We start from the raw sequence: 22,835 nt of genomic DNA on the forward strand, positions 1-22,835 counted from the left end.
GCTGGGGTGTGTATAAGGCAGGCTTGCCTGATGGCTAAGAGACAGTCACCACAGGACTTTTTCATAGAGGATGGCTGCAGCACAATAGCAGCACATTGCAAAGAGAAGTAGCAAGTACCTAGATGGAGAAAGAGGAGTGCAGGAAGGGACTTTCTGTTCTAGACCTTCTCTGCTGCTAGGAACAAAGAGCATGTTTGTATATGTGTGTATATACAAGACTCTTACCATATTATTCATCACAGCCACAAACTAAAATCCGTTTTTCTGCCAACTTACTGCAGAGGATCTGGCTACATCCTTGGCTATGCTAATCAGTTAGGCACAGAAACAGTGGTCTTGCATCCCTAGATGAGAGGGCAGGATTAGTTGCTGTGCTGGCTGCTTTGGCCTTCTAGCCACTTGGCTGCTTTGGGCTGTAGGTCAGAAGACATACATGCCATCATTAACATCATTAACATCATCAACATGACTTTTGACTTGAAGTGCGCGGGGCAGACCTGAATTTGGAACAAAGTAGAAGATGAAGGAAATAACAGACCAGTTAACAGCTTAGTAACCTCCAGGTCTGGAACATATATGATTTAGTCCAGTGTAATAGGCCTGTAAAGGATCATAAAACCCTACAGCTAGACAGCAGGTTAGCAAGGATTATACTTCTGTAAATATAATATATTACATATAAACTGGCAAGAACCTACCTTCAAGAGCTGTTTTATCATAGGATGAACCCCACTTCATGGACACTGAACAACATAAATGAATTTCCAGTCCACAGAAAAAAGTCTAAGAAGTGATGACACTGTTTTTGGGTGGCAAGAAAGATCATTGGCCAGTATTACACCTATTTTAAGTGGGGAATTTCAGAAGATTATGACCCAGTTGACTGGCTCTCTTCCTTTGTAAGTAACTGGAAACTGAGGTTCCTTTAAAACTTTCTGTTTGTAGCTGATTGATATTCAGCTTTGATCCCTTCCATTCCAAAATGACGTACAGAAACAGAGAAAGGCAATACTTGCACACAGAGAGCACCTGTTTCATAGCTGGTAGAGGATAAACAACCAAATGAATCCATTTACATAAGTAATACATTTAGAAACTGCAGTCAATTTAGAAGTCTGTTTTCCAAGCACTGGGTCATGGCCCTCTGGAGGCTATCTCAAAAGAAAGCTCTAGCAATGTGTAGCAAAGAGATTTCTATGGTCTAAAAAAAATTCTGGTTCTTCTAATCATACCATCAGGCCAAGTACACAATCAGTCTTTTAAATTACTGCAATAAGAGGTAGTAAACAGAGGTTTACAAATGGATTTCTTTACTCTTACTGTAAAACCAATTCATACTTTAGCTAGTAAGGCACCAATCCAAAAAGTTTGAGAACTGCTAGTATACAGAGGACAAAGTATTTGACTTATTCCTGAAGGATATTTTGGGAAGGTGAGAGGTCATCATCTCAACATGAGACACATTAAGATATACAAGCTAATTTACATACAAAAGAGTGAACTTGCAAGTATATTTAGAAGAATATCAGTAAAACATCTAGACATATGAATGATAAAATCTTCAGCTGTGACAGTTAAAATAAATATGACTAGAATCAGCAAGCATTTTATCCTTTTTGTATGTTATTGCACAGTTATAGAAAACATATTTGAACTTGTTTTGTGAAATATTTGATGTTTCTTTCTGTTAAAAGTAGCTTACTGGATTTGAGTAACATAAATCTTTTACAGTATCTTAATGCCAATACTCTTAAGAAAGAGAGGAATACTGTATCTTCAGAAAATCTTATGGAAAAGTAATAATAACAATAATCTGAAATCCTGAAATAACACATGCAGTGGAAATATTGAATATGAACCTAGCAAGTAATTAATCATGCTAATGAAGTATCTTTCTTAGTGGATGACCTTCTATATTTGTCACTCATTTCCATTTTCAGAACTGGAGGATTAAAGATCTTCCCTATGAATATATTCTGCCATTTGAGTTATTCTGTGATAATCAGTACTCGGGCCAATATGTTAATAATTTGTGAATTAGAAAAAAGTGGCTGTTGGCTGAAGAGTGTTTCATTTTAGTTTGGGCATAACACTCCTCCCATCTCCCAAATGTGTGCAACATAGTGTCAAGTGCATCAAAGTAATACGTAGAAGTGACTGACAAAACTAGGATCTCCAAGGCAAGAACAGCAAAGGGAAGACTGATCACAACAGCTTTTCCAGGAAAAACTATGGCATGGGGCCAGTCACATTTTCCCAAGGAATAACAGGAAACCGGTTTCCTTTCCCAAGCAAGAAGGCAAAACAGGGAAAAAATGAACTATACAGACTCATCAGCAAGCACAGGTATTTGAACAGACCTAGTGAGTTATGTTGGCCCAAAATCTCAAGAAATCCTCTAAGTTTCTTTCTATAACCAGTCTTTTATAAAGTGTCTCAATCCCTTTCCAGTGTTGTATAATCATTCATGTTGCTGGCGACAGTCCTTGTGGAAGATTCTGCCCCACTGTCAGGTCAGACACCGAGTTGTAAATTACGTTTTCCTTTTGCACATATGTAGTATAAGGCTCCACTTCCATTGTGTCATCCTAGCAAAACAAAACCAAAAACTGTAAATGCAAGGAATAGTTTAGTCTGGTAGGACTCTGCAAGTCTTTTGTCTGGAGTGAAGAATGTAACTGGGAAATAATGCTCCCATATTTATTCTTCTTGGGCTCAAAAGAAAAACCTGTATTGCTTTTTCTACCAAAGAATGTGTATTGCTGTTTCTGTCAAAGATTCGGAGGGTAAAGCTGAGGTATTGGGTCACCTGCCTCCTTTTCCTCCCCTTCCACCCCACTTATTTTGGCCTGAAAAAAAAATAGTATTAGGGTCTAATTCTCTAGGAAGAGCAAATAACGTGCTAGACTCTTGACCATGATTGATTCCTCCATCAGTCTACAGTTTCAGTCTACAGGCACGCTAATGGAAGTTGCATAATGTGACAGCAAGAACACGGGTATTTAACCCATTATTTTACATTAATGCAACTTCTGTCAGCAGCAACTGGGAGGTAGGGCAGCAGAACAGGTGGGATAATAATAACTAGAATTTGCTAAGTCTTTTCAGAAAACTGAAGAACCTTTTTAAGTTGATGACAGAATTTGAGCCTAGTGTATACTGTAGGTGCACTGATATTCACAATATAGATGTAACACATCTTGCCTGCATAGAAATGCTGTTATTTATATTTGGTAGCAGAGAACAGAGACACAGAGCTGATTAGTGAATTGCTCAGCTACACAGAAAGCTTGTAACAGCATAGGGAATTCAGGAATACTTCCAGGCTTGCAGCTCAGCACTCCTTCCATTGTTTTATAAAACGTTTTGTCTTGAGTATGGTTGGTTCTTTGATTGTGGATTGACCATACGAGATAAAGAGTGGCCTTCAAAGCTTGAACGTTATTATTCTGGACATCAAGAAGTATATTCTTTTTTTCCCCTTGTGTCTGTTAATTTTGTTGTGTAATTCTCTCATTTACTAATACCTTTCTTAATACTCCCCAACCCATGATATTGCAGTACCCTTCCTGAGTATTGTTTGTACAGCAGTTGTGGTCAGCGTATCTGATATGAGCAGGGAGATGTGGTGGGACTCGATCCTTGCTAAGATAAAGGACGGGAGTTGCTGAGCCTTTGCTGTTGGAGCATGCCTCTCATCTTTGTTCCAAGTCAAAATTATGCTGATGATAGGCTTTGTTTTGTCCTGAGATACAGCTAAGTACAAATGTATAAGACACAGTACCACCTGCTGAAAGTAAAGGGTAAAAATCTAGTGGTTTCCCTTTACTGACCATGTGTACAGGGCTACCAGAAGATCCCTGATTTGCTGATAGTCTAATTTGCATCATTCTCCTTACCTGTGGGGAATGTGTAGGAGCAATCTCAGGAGGTTTGGTTCTGTGGCACAGTCTGTGAAAAAGAAAACAAGTATTAAAGCAAATTCCTTCTTCAGTCCTAGGTTTGGCTGGATCACACCCTGGTTTCTTTGATCACAAGCTTATGAAACATTTATTTTTCTTGCCATCAAGGGTAAAGACAAAAAGCTTTCTCATGTCTCTCTCTCCTTGACTTTTGATCCTAAAATCATGGCACCCTGACTTTCTTTTCTCATGTTTGTGGGAGCTTAAGCACAAAGTGGAAGCAGAGGATTAAAATCAAAGTTCTCTGGAAGGATGTACAATTTGCGGCTAGCGAAATTCTATGGAACCACTTCTTCACCTCTGAGGGAGAGGGTTTGGGAGAAAACCAGTTTTGGAATAGGGGAAGGAGGGAACATAGCTGAAGTTTTCAGTACAGGTGCTAATCCAGCCTTTCTCTGCAAAATTATTTCTGTAGTTTTTCCTAGGAACTGCTTTCTTCTCCACAGCCAATCCTAAAGGGGCTAGAGTTCAGCTTCACCCCGCAGTTAACCCAGTTATTAATAGCAGCACAGAATGACGGAATCATATGGTTTCAAGACACAAACAGTACTTAAGAGCTTCCTCTAGCACTAGACAGCCTTTCCTTAGCACCCTATCATACATACCTGTCTCTGTGGAGCTTAAAATAGTAAATGACAGCCGTGAAGGTGATAACGCTCAGGAAACAAAGAATGATGAAGGCATACTTGAAAATGGCATTGTTCCCTAAACACAAAGTGTTATAGTTAGTTATTTCTTCTTACTGCTCAGTTTATTATCTCAGTATAAGTTTAAATCTGCTTTAGCACATACACATATTTTCAGCATGCTTGTAAAATAAGTATAATCCCCATCAGCAGATGGGTAAGTCAGTAATGAAACTTGTCTGAGGAACACAAATGGAGTCTGTGTCAGAGACAAAAGCAGATCCGCAAATCCCACAATGGTCACTCATGATATTTTTTCACTAAGCCATACCTGAGATCCTCTCAAGGACTCAGCGTATCTCAGTACTGCAACTTGTGTAGTTGTCAAAAGCAACAAAAAAAAGCAAAAACCAGAAACCAAATGTCATACAGTGTCAGACATTCACAACTCTGAATGAAGTGCTTTACTTGTTTATGCTGGCCACAAAAGAGCTGGTTCTCTCTCTTACCATGATCTGAGAGACCCTACATTTGCATCTAAAAGAATTTTGCTGTTGTTCTGCTTCCAAGTGACTATTTTAACACTAAGATCATGCCTACTTTGGCTCGGTTTCCAACATTTCCATTGCCAAAACAATACTACCACACTTACGTATATCCCTCTCGGGGAAGATAACATTAGGAAATAGTATCTAGAACACAAACTGGTGATGTTTGTGGGCAAAGGCAGTTGGGGATGGTATCTTATTTATATAGGACTTCACTAAAGGTTACTATAGCATTTATAGATTTTTCATCCTAGGAGGAACATAAGTGTGCACAGGAGACTAACCAGGATTTTGAGCACCAAACAAACAAAGGGAACCTCACCTGAGAGGTGACAGGCTATGGACTTGCTCCACGTCCCAGCTGGGTGGGACACGATGCAGGTTGTATTAGTCATGTTGGTGCTGTATGCTGTGAACTTCCTGAGAACAGTCACTGTCCCGTTGTCATGGCCTTCTTCCTCGGGGGTGGAGTTGCTCTCTAGGACCCACGAGACCCGAGCAGGCGGCTTCCCTGCCGCTGCCTTGCACACGGGGTTCCCGTGGTTGTCACAGTACACGGTCAGCCTGGGGGGGACTGCAAAGCGTCAGGAAGGGGAGATACATGCAGTTAGTTTGGTGAAAGGAGAGTAAGGCTGGAGCTGCCATCCCGTTCTAGTGAAATGGGCCAAAGTCACAAGACACAAAGATCGTGCCTGTTTTTTCCTTTTGGACAACTCTCCCCCGCTCAGGTGAGTTACCACAGCCACGTACCGTTAGAGGGGCTATCCCTGGACATTGCGGTAGGGAATTAGCCCAAATACAGGGCTGAACTACACCCTCGTCCTGAGCAGCCGTCGTACATGTGGTTTGAAATGTGTCTGAATGCCAGCATGAGAGGAAATGGGTCCTCCCCTACTGTCTGGACAAGAACATCCCATGTTTGATAGACTATCTCAGCACTTGGAAGTGTTCCTGTCACATGCTTTAGTTGCCTTAAATTAATGTATTAACAATTGATTCTACAGGATAATTGGCATGTGCAGAACCCTCTGTTAGGGTATCAGGAATTGCTTCAAACCTGTCCTTTCTAACTGGACAGTGGGAAAGGGGCAGCAGGAAGGAGAAGAGTTTGGGGACATAAGGAGAAGGGAGACACAGAGCTACCATCAGTGAAAGGCACGAGAGTTTATCCCAGCAAGAAAGCTCCTCATCTTACTGCATGCTTCCCCTGGTGCATGGGGAGAAGAGCTTTGTATGTCCTGGCCCAGACACAGTCCTTTGGAGAACCGTAAAATGAGGAAGGAGTCCCTTACCTAGCACGGTGAGGTGGTACATCTTGTGGAAATTCCCTTCTGTGGCTACGACTTCGCAGGTGTAATTGCCCTCAAGGGCTATTCCCACGTGCCGTATCTCAAGGGCAGGATCCCAATCTGGCCTGGATTTCCAGTTCATGCTGTCACTGCAGTTTGTTCTGTCTGTCTTGTTCTGATCAGCCCTGTATCCCAAGGTGCAGGGCCCTCCAGCCTTGGGGCTTATTTTCCATGTTACCATAGTCATATTTGATTTGGGAGGGCAGGCGAGCACAGAGCTTTTACCTACTGTCACTGACACTCTGTTGTTTCCTGAAGGAGAGAAGGAAGGGGAAGGACATGTGAGAAGGTGCCCAGGTATGTCACGCATAGCCTTGGAGTTCTGGACTGTGCTTCGCAGAGAAGTGTCTGCGCTGTTACATGCCAGCGTGAGGCTCTGTCTGTGATCATCTGCAAATGGTCTGTCATCTCATATTATAGCTGTGGATAATGGAGCCAGCAGCCTATCACAGCCTACCCTCACAGTACTATCAACAAATTTCCCACTGGAACTCATCTTACTGGGTAAGACAGATACTGGATGAAGACCCTACTCCTGCCCATTGCCTTAAGCAGTTCAGCATCTGAACAGTGTGTTTCCATTGGCAAATCCTTCTGTGGGTGGCCACTTACAGACTGAAATGATAGAAATTTGACTATTTCATTTGGCCTCATGATAATGACTTTTCTCTGGGACTGTTGCTACCAGTGAAGTAGATAACTTTTGCTTCTGCATTCATACAAAATCCAACACCATGGGCAAAGGCCTTGTCTATAACTCTCACACATGACCACAGCATAAATCATAGAATCATAGAATCCTTAAAGTTGGAAGAGACCTTTAAGATCATCAAGTCCAACCGCTAACCTGTCACTGACAAGTCCACCACTAAACCATATCCTCAAGCACCACGTCTACCCTTCTTTTAAATACCTCCAGGGATGGAGACTCAACCACCTCCCTGGGCAGCCTGTTCCACTGTTTGACAACCCTTTCGGTGAAGAAGTTTTTCCTAAATAATGATGGTGGACCTTTGTGTAGGAGGAAAAGTTTCTGTCTTATGTCTCAGGGGTGTCTTTTCATTTTCTGAATCCTTGTGAACATATATATTCATACTATGAGTGTTTACAATGTGCACATATGCATTCTCACTGTTACTGTACTTTTTTTACTTGCAGCAGTCCCCATAAGACATGAATGTAAGTCCTGCCCTTCTTTGTGCCGGACGCACAGTTACGAAGGTGTAAAATATGCCCATATCCCTGTGCTTCATGCTTGCGAGGCTGAGATTACAGAGGAACTTTTTTCAGTTGATGTATCAACTGTACTAACTCTCTGATAGTGAGTATGTCTTGTTCTTAAATTCTGTTTTGCATTTGCTTGTAAATATGTTCTATTTCATTTTTAGTCTTTCTGTGACACTGACTCTTCTTTTGGGCTTCAGAAGATGACTCTTGCTTGAAGTCAGGCATGATACCTCCTCTCTTTATCTTTTCATGACCCATGAACTATGTACTTGAAGCTAGATATCTGTATGGAAAAGCTTGGACCTACTGCTCTTGTGCTTCTTGGAAGTTAGCACACTGGCCATTGAAGATTATTATGGCTCCTCTGTGTGCTATGTTTGTTCAAGACAAGTAACACCCTCAGAATTGCCTTAATATTTTTTTTTTTCTGATGGGTCCCTGAATTTCTTCTTAGCCTAGAAATTAATTTTCCTGGGTTTTCCTTTTCTGCAGGCTTTCAGGACTGATTCTTTTTTGCACATATTGAACATAAGTCATATTGCTCTCTTTATACTGACCAGATTTGGGAACCCTCATCTGCCTGTGTCTTCAGCTGACACATCCAAGGGGTCAAGTTTCTAAACCCAAGATTCATTTCACTATTTCCTTTACCACTGAAGCCTGTCAACATGATGCCACCTTTGGGATAGTCGGTTGTTTTGCTTTGTTTCAACTTGGGACCTTCTAATAGAATCATAGAATCATAGAATGGTTTGGGTTGGAAGGGACCTTAAAGATCATCTAGTTCCGACCCCCCTGCCATGGGCAGGGACACCTTCCATTAGACCAGGTTGCTCAAAGCCCCATCCAGCCTGACCTTGGACACTTCCAGGAGTGAGGCAACCACAACTGTTTCAGTGCCTCACCACCCTAAGAGTGAATAATTTCTTCCTTACATCTAATCTAAATCTACCTTCTTTCAGTTTAAAGCCCTATCACTACATGCCCCTGTAAAAAGTCCCTCTCCAGCTTTCTTGTAGGCCCTCTTCAGGTACTGGAAGGCTGCAATAAGATCTCTGCAGAGCCTTCTCTTCTCCAGGCTGAACAACCCCAACTCTCTCAGCCTTTCTTCACAAGACAGGTTCTCCAGGCCTCTTAGCATTTTCATGGCCCTCCTCTGGACTCACTGCAACAAGTCCATGTCATTCTTATGTTGGGAGCCCCAGAGCTGGATGCAGCACTCCAGGTGGGGTCTCACCAGAGCAGAGTAGAGGGGCAGAATCACCTCCCTCAACCTGCTGGTCATGCTTCTTTTGATGCAGCCCAGGATACAATTGGCTTTCTGGGCTGCAAGCACACATTGCTGGGTCGTGTTGAGCTTCTCAGCAACCAGCATTCCCAAGTACTTCTACTCAGGGCCAGTCTCAATCCATTCTCCATCCAGCCTGTATTTGTGCTTGGGATTGCCCCGACCCATGTGCACAACCTTGCACTTGGCCTTGTTGAACTTCATAAGGTGTGCACAGGCCCACCTCTCAAGCCTGACAAGATCCCTCTAGATGGCATCCTTTCCCTCCAGCATGTTGACCGCAGTACAAAGTTTTGTGTCATCAGCAAACTTGCTGAGGGTGCACTCAATCCCACTGTCCATGTTGCTGACAAAGGTCAGCAGTCTGACCCACTACTGATCCATGAGGAAAGCCACTCATCACTGGTCTCCACTTGGACATCGAGCCATTGACCACAACTCTTTGAGTGCAACCGTCCAGCCAATTTCTTATCCATCAAGTGGTCCATCCATCAAATTAACGTCTCTCCACTTTAGAGGCAAGGATGTTGTGCAGGACAGTGTCAAATGCTTTGCACAAGTCCAGGTAGATGACATCAGTTGCTCTTCCCTTATCTACCAAATTTGTCAGGCATGATTTGCCCTTGGTGAAGCCATGTTGGCTGTCACCAATCACCTCCTTATTTTCCATGTGTCTTAGCATAGTTTCCTTAATAACGTATTCTGTGATGGGTTTTGTTCCCAGTAAAGGTATATGTGGGCAAGCACGCGGAGAGAAAAGAAAGGTTACCTGTAACTGTTCTTCAAGATGAGTTGCTGATCTGTGCATTAGTGTTGCTTACACTTAAGTACACAGCCCATCCTTCTTTGTGAGGCACTTTTGAGACTGAGAGAGAACAAGAGTCTGAGGCACAGGTTGTAAACCAGTGTGAAGAGTGAGGGAATGGGACTTTTGTGTCCTTTGGGTCCTCTGAAATTAAAAGCAAACAGGCCCCAAAATCCACAATGTATGTATGTGTATAAATAGCCACCTGTTACAGATAAATAACCTTTCTTTTTCCAAATCTCCTAGCTGCAGCAATTAATGACTTAATAGGAATAATACCTGTAGCTGTAGTCCAAGCCAGCCTCCATTTACCACCTTACTCATTTCCTCTTTTAATAGGTGACCATTAAACTTTGGGACTGTAAACCACTGATCTCTGAGTGCTCTGTGTCTCTCATGGAAGCCTGAGTTGCTCTTTGCTTGCGCTGAGTAATGATTTAAGTGGCATTCTGAGAGCTGCGTGTGAGGAGAAAATCAGAGTACGACTTTCAAACCACGCATTTAGTCTGGAAGGACTTAGAGTTAACCAAACTGATTTGTACTGACAAATGAGTTTTTCACAAATTATTCCAAATAAGCTAAACCCCTCCCTAAACGTTTCAAGCAGATATACTAAAGAGGCAATTGAAAGTTCAGCTGGAATAGGCAAAGAATTAGAAGACCTACGTTTTGTGTGATTAATCAAACCTTCCTGTCAAAGTCTTCCTCAGAGGTACCAGACCCAACTTTGTTGTGTTTGTCTATCCTTTACCCAGAGCTCAGATTCTCTTACGTCTGCTGGCTGGCACAATATGAAGCCCAGATCCTGAACATTCACAACGCTGTAAGAAATGGTCTTAATGAGCATCAACACCAAATTAATAGTCAAATCATTATTGGCCTCTTTGAGAAAACTACAGTTGGTTTTACCTTAACAATATTGTCTGAAATCTCATTATCTTCTGGAATCTAGGTGAATGAACCATTCCAGCTCAACCACTTTTCCTTCTGTTTAACTGTGTTCTTGGGAAATTATTTCTAACTTGCAAAGAGAGCACAGTTCACTACATTTTAACTACTTAAAGGTTCTTTTAAAGGTTTGTGCCTTTTTGTTTTGAGGATTAAGTATCCTTTGGGTGAAGCTATTTCTGAACCTAGACCTAGCTCCTGGAGACTGATAGCAGGTGTAGCTGCAATATTGCTCCACACTACACTACACCATACAGTGCTGTAGTGTATTAGTTACTTCTGCTGTATACCATGGAAATCAGAGTGTAATTCTGAGAAGTTGGTTTGGGTTTTTTTTTTGCTGGTCGAAGAGGAAAATTCGGTGGGGATAGTAATAGTATTTCACTGAAGCAATCCACTTTCCATTTTTACTGAATAAAGAAAATAATACTTAGCTTCCTGCTGCTCAATACTGCCAGGATTCATCAATTAAAGTTTCTAAGCACAGCTGAAGAAGAAAAGTTCTATATATTCACACCATTTTCTGATACACAAATCACCCCCCAGCCCCACAAAGGCTTGTTTCCTAAATTCAATTGTCAACAGTGTTCTGTGATACATTATTACATTGGAAGTGTTTTTAAATGACAAGATTTTTCTGCTTACTGGCATTTCAAGAAGATGTGAGCTGTGTGTTTTAAACTCAGATGATTTTACCAGGAGAGGAACTGAAAGAAGCCTTTTGTCTCATGATGATTTCTAGATGCGAGTTCTATCAATGTCTCTGAAAATTGGAGAACAAAGTGTTTCCTCTCCCAGTTTAACACTGCCAAGAGCTTTGGATGCCAAGAGTCATGTCATCAGTATGGATGACCTCATCTGAAAATGACTAAGCAAACCTAAGCATTCAAACAGCCTGTGTGCTGGGGCTGGGGTTTCTTTGGATAATGTTTGCAAATGTTTTGCAGGAATGACAATGTTGTGCATATTTAACTGTGTACACTTTCATTTACATATTAAAATAGGATCATTTTACTTGTCTTTCAACACTGCATCTCCTAAGCAGCCTATTGCAACGTACAAGTTCCCCAATATAACGGCTCTGCTCTTGTGTGCTTCAAGACTATAAAAAAGAGGGAGTGAAAGTGGTGCTTTCTGCTGTGCCTTTCTGTCATATTCTCCCCTGAATGAATCAGGTACCAGATGATAAGCCACATCAGTCAGCTTAAAATCTGCTGAAACACGTTTAAGTAAAATTTTAGGTTTACGATAAATTTGTAGAAGGATTCTGAATTCCCCTGTACCTTATTACTAATTTAGAAGGCTTTTAGCAAGGCAGGAGTTTTTCCCCAGATGGTAGCTTAATTAGTGAAAAATCTTGTTTATCCTATCCTTACATACACCTTCCTACTATTGTAAAGAGCCCTTATAAACATAATAAAATTAAACTGCTTTCACTTTACTGCCCTCTTTCATTGCTAGAGTGCAGGCAAGTGGCATTAGTGTAAACATGAATTGTGTACTTCTTCCTTGTTTTGTTTCTTTTCTCATGCATGCTGCTAGGAACATGACCTTTAGACTTCTTTTACGGAAGAAGAATGCCTGTGGAAAAAATCCTGAAAGTTCGGTTCATTTGGATTTCTGAAATTACTTTGAAGACCTCCTCTTAAGGTGGAACAGGGAATATGTTTTTGACTCTGTAGAACAAACACATAGTATTAGGAGGAGGTTTTATCCTATATTATAACCCTGTTAGCCTGCTAGCATTCTCCCAAGAACTGTCTAAAACTCTGTCTTTGTGTTGAAGGCAGAGGAAGAAAAAAAATGGTAAGGGAGCAAGGCATAACTGCAGAGCCTACACCTATTTTGATCCTCTTCCGGTTCAGTGTGGCATGAAAGCATGTTGTGATGGCAGAGTACTGTAGATACCTACTGCACTGAGTCCAGAACCAGCGTAGCCAGGCTGATAGTTCTGCTGGGCATTTGCTCATTAGCCCTGCTTGTCAGCCATGTGGATGGTTATAGTGCTTCCATTTCTGTAGATGCTCACTCACATTATCACACGGTGCAGAAATCTTCCAGCATGCTTGCTATTCTCCCAAGAAAGCATATCCAAAAAGAGAGCTCTGCTTCATTTTACCACACAGCATAGTTCAGATAATTTAAGGTTTTGAACTGTGTGAGCTAAGATCTTGTCACTCTCAAGCTAAATAGGACTGGGCCTGGGTAATGTTGGTGAGAAGCTTCCAATTCATAGTGTCAGCCATTTTCATAACAGTTTCTGATGAAAAGAGGATTTATCTTTCCTTGCCTTATTTCAATCTAAGATGCAGTCTAACGAGAGGTCAAGACCTGCCTCTTTTTACCACAGTTAGCTTTATTTAAAAACAATCCAAAATTTATATTCTCAGAAATTAATCTGTAAATAGCTATGGGATCAACCAGCACAAAGGCAGTTCTGTAAATAGAATTTTTCCTCATCCCTATCCTGTCCTTCCTGGTGAGCCATAGCATTTCCTTCAAGTCAGAATTGCTAGCTATACTCATGAAAAGAAAAGGCCTGAAAATAAATATTCCCTGCTCTCTGTGCATTTACTTAACAGGTTCTTTTCCCCAGTCCTCTCTTCTACTCGACCAGCTTTCAGTGACTTGTCAGGCTGCACGGATTCCACATGATCTCTTCTGAGCTCTTTTTTACATCACTTCTATGACTTCTTGTGGGTCTGCTCCAACCAAGACCCTTGCCAAGGTTTCCCCACCTCCTTTCTTTGCCCTCCTTACGCTGCCTGCCCCAGCTGCGCTCTTGGGTATGTACTCAGCAGCTCTGAGGGAAGATGCAATCTCCCCTTCCCTCTGGGAATTTCACTAAACCTAAAGGAGTGTGCGTCTGCTCTGCAGGAGAACTAAACAAACAAAAGTATTCCACTCTGTTAAGGAGGGAAGGTTCAGAGCTGCAAGTGTTTTAATTCAGACCTGTCACCCCACCACTGTTTTCTGGAATCATGCTTTGGTACAGTAAACTGGCTAAAAGTCAGTTGCTAAACTTTCCTCTGTGATAGCTGATAGTTTTATGACCAATGCATCAGGGCATATATGCCATACATGTCAGCACTGATCTATTCAAATGAAAGCTTGGAAACAAGCCAGTGCATTGCACTGCTCCTTTTGTCAAGGTGAAATCCCATATTATAGCTGAGCTGACCTGGCAGCTTGCTGTAGCAACCAGCGCAGCAAAGGCCTCACTCTCTGTGGGTCTGCAGAGAACAAGAAATTCGAAGAGATGTGAGCTATCGAGCTCATTCAGTGCAGTGATAATCACAGGATGATAATTAAATGTCAGTGCTGTTAACTATTACATTGCACACAAGAGAGATTAAATGAAGGATTGCATATCTACATATTTATGGTAAATACTTCTAATTTTCAGTCTTATTCTTCACGAATGCATGGGCTCTGGAAAATGGCAATTATTTTTTCTGTTAGCTAGAAGAAGCAGAGCTCAGGACCCCAGGAGTACGTGCTGTCTGTCACACAGATGTAGAAAATAGGTGATTCAGGTTCCGTGAGTTCTGTAGAGCTCTGGGCTGAACCATCCTATTTTGGTTGTGGATGCAAATCCATCACGAGAAGGTTTCACCTTGGAGACTCATCTGACAGGTGAGTAGGGTAGAGGAGGCTTTTAGACTGAGGTCTTCCAATTTGACTCCAGCCTCTGAAGTTCATCTATTTATAACACCAATAATATCATGCCATCCCTCATTGTCTCTCCTTGACTGTTGAAGAAGATCTTCAGCCGTGTCTGAGGAGGTTCTCAAGTTCTATTCCAGTGTGCATTGAATGCACATTCCAATGCACTGACAGATTCCGCTCTTACGTTTGAAAATGGACATATCCTCTCCCAGGAAAAAACAAACTCAGTTGAGGAGTTTGCATTTGTGTTTCGAAAATGAGTTGACTGCTGTTGTCTTGCTAAGATTACTGTAACTGCAAATGATTGGGGGAAAGACTTTGCTCTTTGTTTTTTTAACATAATTATGCAGTGTGTTTGACAGCTCTCGTGGATAACTAGTTGCATCAGTTCCTTTGCAGTGTCACTTATTTAGTAATTTTTCCTGTTTTTCAGAATCTTTCTCACAGGAGAAAAAGATTTTAAAAACAGGAAAATTTGATTGTGAAGACACTAAAATTGTCAGGGGAATCACTGCAAAATCAGACAGCTATGCAGGTTAAAAGTGCTTTTGATTGCTTTCAAGTAGGAAATATTTCCAGCCTCTGTTATTCTTTATAGCAGGTTTTAACTCACAGAACTTTTTCTTGTCCTCAGAATGACTCAAATTCTATTTGTTCATCCATTAAGTTTCCTCTTCATAAATTTAGCTGTTAAAACTTTATCACACTGTAATGAGAGTACTTTACTTTCTCAGGCATGGCCCTATTGTGTCTTTATTTCTTACAGTAAAAATCTACCAGAGCATTTTGGTGCATCTCCCACACACACACACTGCAGATTGTGATGTATTAAACTTAGAGCTATAATGAACTGAAACAATGATCATACCCACAAGCAAATGACTAACTGTATCTTGGAATGAATATAATATATGACTCATAGCAAGTCATAATCAAAAATGCAGTACCAGACGCTTGGAAGAGGCCAGATACAACAGGCCGAGCCTTGCATCTGTTTTCCCCTTCTACTGCCACAGAGTGCCTGTGACACTTAGCAAGGCTTGTCTGGAATGAAGTGAAAGATAAATTGAAGTGCTTTGTACCAGAGTAGGAATTGCTAAAATACTCCCAGAGTTTTATATATGGTAACTTTGTGACTCTGAAAATGTAGCCGCAACAGCACAGGACAGAGTGTAGGCTGAAAACCAACCCTGTGTGGCGGGTGACTAGTAAGTAGTCAGACTACTCTAATTTTCGTGATAAAAATGCATGAACTAGCTGGCCTGAGCTTGAATGACTCTGTCTCTTGAAGGTGCAGTCACAACTTTTTCAGCATGGACGCATCTTTAGAAGGACACAATAGGAGACTTATAATACCTTTGTTAGTTTCCCACTCACCCTCTTTTATCCATATTCGCCATTATTCCTTGAAAATATCTCCTATTCCCATTGCACTCTATTTAGGCTTTTTTCCTGTCTTCAGAAATCCCTTTCTTCCTCATACTCAAATTCTTCTTTTTTTCTCCTTTTAACAGATTTCTGCCACCATTACTGTGTCACTTGCAGCATAAATCTCTTTCCTGCTGTCTCATACAAGCTGAAATAGCAACCTTAAAACAGAACCAGAAAAGTACACTTTGTCATTGTAAACTCTGGTTTTCCAGTATGAATTGCCTGCAGCACAGCTGCATTTTTTTAGACTGCAAACTTTAATATGACTTTTGTATGTTGCAGAGAGGTAAGCACACTGACAGAACTTAATAATGAACCCAAGGTTTCAGTTTTCCCTTTCAAGGTGGAAAATAACTAGGCAGTTGCCAGTTCCTCATTTTTTATTTTTGTATGATCTTTTCATTCTCTTTAGCTTTTTCCAGTATCCTTTCAAGCAGTCATTGAAGACAGCTGTTTTTGAAGGCAAAGGAAATGTGTTAAAGCTCACCTAGTTAGAGATGCAGTTTGATACAGTGTCCACTTGAATATCATAAATTGAACTGAAGAATAGAGGGACAACTGGAGGGAAACAGGGTGGATAAAGAACTGAATTAAGGAGAGAAAGCACAAGGCAGTGTTAAAAGGAATTGTCAGGCGGAAGGTAGCTTGCTAATAATGTTTCTCAGCAGATGATTTTTATGGTAGTTCTGTTTTACTAATGGCATTGGCATTTGTATCAGGGGTGTGTGAGGAAATTTGTTGAAAGCAGGAAGAATATAGCATTACTAAGATAAATAACAGAAATGTCACACAAAAAGAACCAGGTGGCCTTGATGAGTAGAATGATAGACGTGTGCTGAAATTCAACAGCTTAAAATGTAGTAACAATAAAAATAGGTAGTACAAAAATTTATGCCGGAAATTAGAATAGATAATCTTGTGTCAGTCAGGATTAAAACCAGCCTTTCAATAAGGTGGGTGCTTTTCTTGGTGCTCAGATTGTTTATGAAAAATGTTTCATAATACAATGCCTGCAAAAAAAGACAATTCGATATGGTGATGTAGAGGTCATTTCTGAGGTTTATTTCTACCCTCATGGAGATGGGCTGTCTCAATATAAACATGACATTGTAGAAAAAAAGGATGGGTACACTTCTTTAATGAAGGAATCAGTTGGTTTTTAAATTATGTGTTAGAGTCATCCAGCTTGCAGAACAAACACTGTTGGCCAAATCCTCAAGTGATAATAAATCATCACTGAATTTAAGAAGCAGTTGCATATTATATCAGTCTTGCTGTAAACTTTAAACTTGATATTGCAACTTCTGTGTGCAGAGTAAGTAGATCTTCATCCTTGCAGAATGTGAGCTGGAATGGATGAGGGGGAAGCGGATTTATGCTGGAGCCTAAGTGCCTTGGGTAGTATTTCTTTCAGACTGGCACTGTGACACCACGTGTAACAAAGGGCAAAGGCCCTACACTTCTTAGTATAGAAGCAGATACAGGATGTTTTATATTCTGTTCTGCATGCTGAACTTGGCCTTTTACTCTCTTCCTCAAGAAAAGAAGAATAAAATAAGCTGTACTGCTTGTTTATTTATGCTTAAGTGGCATTTTCCTGCTATTCTAAACAAAAATAGATCATTGACTGCAAATGGTAGGTTGCGTGCCCTCTTTTTCGTACTTTGCAGAGGACTGCTGTGAAAACAAGCGTATAAACTCACCTTTATATGGCTAAAATCTCAGTCATACCTTGTTTAGTGCTTAGCTTTAGCATAGTACTTTTCTTCCTAGCATTTTCTTACTCAGTACAAAAATAAGGAAGCATAAGAAGATTCTGTACACTTTTTTCTCATGAATGATTGTACCTCTAAATGCAAAATATATCAACTGTGAGTTTTAATTAGCATATACTTCTACAAGTGCATTCCCAATTAAAGAAAACCTACTTTGTAGTCATGAGTATGTGGCCAACTTGCAAGACCATGTTTCCATGGTTTTGGAACTAGGCACATTCAGATATTATGTTTGGACCACAGCAAAGTAAAACACTGATATCACAAGGACGTGCTCTGAAGATTGCACTAGGGCAATTTAGATGTATTCTGAGAAAAATTTTGCTTAATTTAATAGTACAGAATTCTGTTTTAAGCATTTGGGTAAGAAAACCAGGCTGTTTGGATCCAGGGGCTTTTAGGGTAAAAGAAATCAAAATGATTCCAGCACATAGAACCAAAGCAGCAGCAAAGAAATAGTAAAATGGAGACAAATATAAGTTTGCTAGAATATATTTTTAGTCCATGATTTTTTTTTTTGTACCTGGAGCAAGATTCCATGGTAAACTAGAACGGGAGGCAACAGAGACAGGAGCACTGAAACTGCTTGGGGGCAAGTCCAGCTGAGAGCTACCAAGATCATCAGGGGACTGGAGCATCTCCCTTATGAGGAAAGGCTGAGAGACTTGGGTTTGTTCAGCCTGGAGAAGAGAAGACTGAGGGGGGATTTCATCAATGCCTATAAATACCTAAAGGGTGGGTGTCAGGACGATGGGACTATGCTCTTTTCAATAGTGCCCAATGGCAGGACAAGGGGCAGTGGGCACAAGCTGGAACACAGGAAGTTCCACCTAAACATGAGAAAAAACTTCTTTCCTGTGAGGGTGCCAGAGCAGCGGCACAGGCTGCCCAGGGAGGTTGTGGAGTCTCCTTCCCTGGAGACATTCAAAACCTGCCTGGACGTGGTCCTGTGACCCCTGCTCTGGGTGTCCCTGCTCAAGCAGGGGGGTGGGACAAGATGATCTTCAGAGGTCCCTTCCAACCCCTACCAGTCTGTGATTCTGTGATTCTGTGAAACACACTAGGACAGGGAAAGGAAGAAGGCACTAAAACACTAGTGCACTACTGAAAAATAATTTACAAACTATATTAAGGAAAGAAACTAAATTAAAGCAGTAGCATTCAAGAAAGTTATGTATGCAGGTAAATGTGAACTCTAGCCAGGTTGCTCTGTAAATCTACTTCACTTTTATTCACCTCATACACTTTAATTCCAGCACTGATGCAATGCCACTGAGTTCAATATTTTACTATTGATAAAACTGAACTAACTATAGAGAATCACATCTCAATACTGACAATAGATTTCTTGCAGCTTCCTCTGAAGCACTTAGTCATATTTGTTGTCACAAGGATACAACTGCAGGTGCAGGACTTACACAGTCCAACATTGCAAATTGTAATCCAATAAAAAGAGATTTGTTGCATGTACCTCTCATGGAAGATCTTGCCTTCTCGTATCCCTTTTCCTTTGGAGTATGTACACAATCACCTGAGGTGTCCCTTCTGCTTAGTTAAACTACAGGAGTCTTCAAACTGTTACCCGAAAGATTTTGAGTCTTGTCCACTGCTGCTACTATAAGGATTGTTGCAGAAGGATTGCTAGTGCAGATCGTGCACCAGCAGCTTCAGTAGTGTATTATCCAACTCTGCTTGGGGACAGATCTAGACATGACAATCATGCAGTGACCTTGCTTCTGAGGTGCCCCTTCTGCTGTTGTAAAAACTAATCAAACCACACAAACCAACATGCTAAGGAAATGTTAAAGAAAATGCTACTGCAGATAAAGCCTGGTTACACACAGCAGTTTTTGCATGCCCTTATTTCATTCAGAGTAGCTTGCTCTAGTCTTCAGAAGGGGGGACATAGTCCTTCTGAGCTTCATACAGCACTAAAATTCTCTGGATAGAAGACACACATTGGATCAGCTTGACACATTTAGCCAGTGACCTCTGAAGAAAAAAACTTGTGACTACATCTCGCTCAGAACAGCCATCCTAATATTGAAAGAAACAAGTTTAAGAGCAGTATTAGCTAAAAACTTCCCATCAGATGTGGGTTGCTTTTTATTTGGGGGAAGGGAGGGGAAGGTTCAAGCATGAAATTAGACTTTAACTGAACAACTTTTTCTGTGTTCTCTGAAGGGGAATATCATTGATTCACCAAGACACCAAGAAGTTAAAATCCAATTGCCTTTTGCGTTAAAAAAACCCACTTTTTGGCATTGCATTTTTAAAAATACTTCCAGCAAAGTCCAGTTTTAAAAAGAATTTTTGCCAGTAGGATTCCCCTTTATCTCCCACATTTTCTTCAACATTTTGTGACGTGTCCATACTCCTTTACTTTTTGAGCAGCTGTATGCAGAAATGTAGAGTGCCTCTGATGCTACCATAATATGTCTGTATGACCCTGAGCAGGTTCCTCATTATTCTTCCGAGGTAGTTCTTTACCTACAGAACAGAGACAGGTTTTTACCTCCAGTGTGCCTGTCATGAGGTTACTGATGCAAAGTTTAATAATGGTTGTGAAGTTTTTCAATTTTTTCCAGTGGGCAGCACTGGGGTAACCATTTTGGATTGCTCATTTGATCAGGCAAACACATTAGAGAAGGGTGTTCCCTCACTGCCAAAAATTACTGCATCCATTTTGCTTTAAAATATCACCAAGGAGCCATTTTTATTTTCTGGCCAAGTGGAATGGAATAACTCATGCCCATGCAGTTTAGTTCTACCTGTCCCTAATAGGAATGGACACATATGTATTATTCAGTGCTGTCTCCAGTTTAATTTGGCTCTCACAGACCTATCTTGCCTTCTTCATCTATACTTAGGCAGTTTAGGTTTCTGGAACTGCTGCCTAAATCCCTAGTTCCATTACAATGTCCCTGGACTGGTGCGTGGTGTCTGGGAGAGCACAAGCTCTAGAAATGCAAATGAACACTATGTGGAACACTTGAACGGCTGTAGCTACACTCTATTAAAACTAAGCCAACTACACTAAAAGATGGTGTTATAAAGGCTTAGAAGTGCCACTGTCTTTGGCACAAAAGCCTTTCCCGCTCTTGACACCGACCAGAACAAAATTCCAGAAACTGCTCCCTACTGTCAGCGCATCAGTGATCTTCCACCGCTCCTCAGAAAGACGCAAGAGATTCCTGCCCTGTTTCAGAGTATCTGCAGCCTCTCTTCAGCAGAAAACACATGGCCAAAAGCTTCAAGTTCACAAGCACTTTCCTGGGCATATTTTTAATATGTCAAATGGATCCGTTTCTCAAATGGTGTGGATTTAAATGTCTGAGAAAAAAGGTTATCTGTGACAAATGGTACATTCCCAGCTATGGGTCACTAAATCATTGCATACATGGAAGTCACAGGGGTAATGCCCGGCAGCCTTGCGACCACTAAGAATAAAAGAGTGGGAGTGGATATTGGGGAAGCATGTTTTAGTTGTGCTCCGTAATTTTTAGCAATTAAAGAAAGCCACAGCATGATGAATAGCTTTTATGGAAAGAAAATACGTGTGCACATTTCTCTTTCTTCCCTCCCAATGGCTGATTGGTCCCAGTTAGACTCACCTACTGTTCTCGTGACCTTGGTGATGGCGAGCAGCACAAAAACACACACAGTCTTCCCAGCAATCTTCATGTCGGCTCCTGTTTTCATGGCTCAGGCAGGTCTGTCACTCCATCCATCCTGTCACCAACCTAGCTGTGGTCATGGGGAGTATTTCTTGCCTGCCGGTGCATCCTCAGCGGCCAGTGTCAGTGTGTTCTCTCCCGCTTTCCCACCCCTCTCTAGCTGTGCGTGCTCCTGATTGACTGGCTCCTCAAAGCTGGAGGTTCCTCCTTCTGACTTTTCAGAGCACTAGGCTTCCTGTGCTGAGAGCCTAGGCGAACGCTGAGGAAACAGATTGAACAGCTCTGCCTTCCGTTCATTGGCTCTCCTCAGGAGGCTGATGAGTGAAGATAAACCCTGCAGCAGAGCTCAGAGGGGGTAGAAGCAGAGGAGACTATTCAAGGCTGAGTTTAATATCAAAAAGGAAATCTTAGTCTTGGAAAGCTAGAAAGAAACTTATTCTTCATATTTTTCATGACTGCTACCCCTTCTGCTACTCCTTTGCCACTGCTTCAAAGAAAAGTCCTTCTTATGTCTCCCTCAGAAAAACAAGCGTCTCAAGTCTCCTCTGTAAGTGATGTTTTTAATAATTTCTCCCTTCAGTAGCTCCTTCGCAGCATAGTTCTCATCTTAAACAATGAGGCTTTCTAGACCCTGTGGGGAAAGCTGAGTTTTGAGGGCAAAGAAAAGCCTATTTTACAAACTTTTCAACAGAAATAACACAGAAATTGAAGCTGACCTACATCTTTCACTGAAAAACTGATTGATTTTTTCAGAATACTGTTGTGTGGGTTTTTTTTTTTAAATAGTAGTGTACCTGCTTCCCCACTTCCTTACTGATCTAGTAATTTCAGATTCAGGGTTTCTTTTCCTTTCTTAAGCCACAGCACTTCCCCAGCACAGTTCTGTGGGCCAGCAGTAGAGAAAAGGCCTCAGTTGTTGAAAGGTACAAGTCAGAATAATTACTACTGAGGACGGAGACATAAGATGTAAAGACAGAAAACAGATTAAAGTTGGCAGGAAATTGAACTGCTCAGGAGCTAGGGCTGCACACCGTGTTTGAACATCAGCAAGCTGTGCTGATGACTGTAGTCTGATGTTCTGGTAATTTTGTTTGATCAGACTGGTGTTCAGAAATGGTCTGCATTGATGTTCACTGGAACAGAGGAGTGTGAATTAAGGTCCTGTGTAAATAAGTAAAAAAAGACTGATAATGCTAATATAAAGAAAACCAGGTAAGACAGCAATTCGGCTGGGTCATCTTGGTCCCAGGATCATCTTACTGACTACAGTTTTGTGTGGGAGGGTGCTCTGTATATTTTTCCCCACCTGATTTTTTAAATTCAGTTTAACATTTTGACACTCCTCTGCACTGTTCTAAGGTTTTTGATATGCTACTCACAGTAACACTCTGGTTTGTTTTCTGAGTTTTTACCATTGATCTAGGAATTAGTAATGCTTGTGAATAGATATCATAGCTATATTTTAGACAAGGGCATGGAGAGGAAGAGGTGTTTATGTCAGTACAGATTAAGATACAAGGCTGGAGAGAG

At 41.2% G+C, this 22,835-nt stretch overlaps 1 protein-coding gene across 2 annotated transcripts; it reads right to left on the reverse strand.

Annotated features, from left to right (window-relative positions):
* Window positions 1-555: 555 nt before the first annotated feature.
* On the reverse strand, window positions 556-21,544 carry LOC142062904 (cell surface glycoprotein CD200 receptor 1-A-like). Of its 2 annotated transcripts, XM_075106111.1 has the most exons (6): window positions 21,243-21,544; window positions 6,429-6,737; window positions 5,459-5,710; window positions 4,568-4,667; window positions 3,900-3,951; window positions 556-2,588 (listed from the first exon to the last, which is right to left on the reverse strand). In XM_075106111.1, exons 1-6 carry the CDS (start codon window positions 21,328-21,330, stop codon window positions 2,466-2,468), a joined length of 924 nt encoding a protein of 307 aa, XP_074962212.1. In that variant the 5' UTR covers window positions 21,331-21,544; the 3' UTR covers window positions 556-2,465. The 2 variants fall into 2 exon arrangements, with proteins under 2 accessions (XP_074962212.1, XP_074962221.1); XM_075106120.1 differs by lacking the exon at window positions 4,568-4,667 and having other exon boundaries at window positions 1,015-2,588; window positions 21,243-21,480.
* Window positions 21,545-22,835: the final 1,291 nt, after the last annotated feature.

The sequence above is a fragment of the Phalacrocorax aristotelis genome, chromosome 1 (assembly GCF_949628215.1).
Source record: "Phalacrocorax aristotelis chromosome 1, bGulAri2.1, whole genome shotgun sequence".
Classification (NCBI taxonomy): domain Eukaryota; kingdom Metazoa; phylum Chordata; class Aves; order Suliformes; family Phalacrocoracidae; genus Phalacrocorax; species Phalacrocorax aristotelis.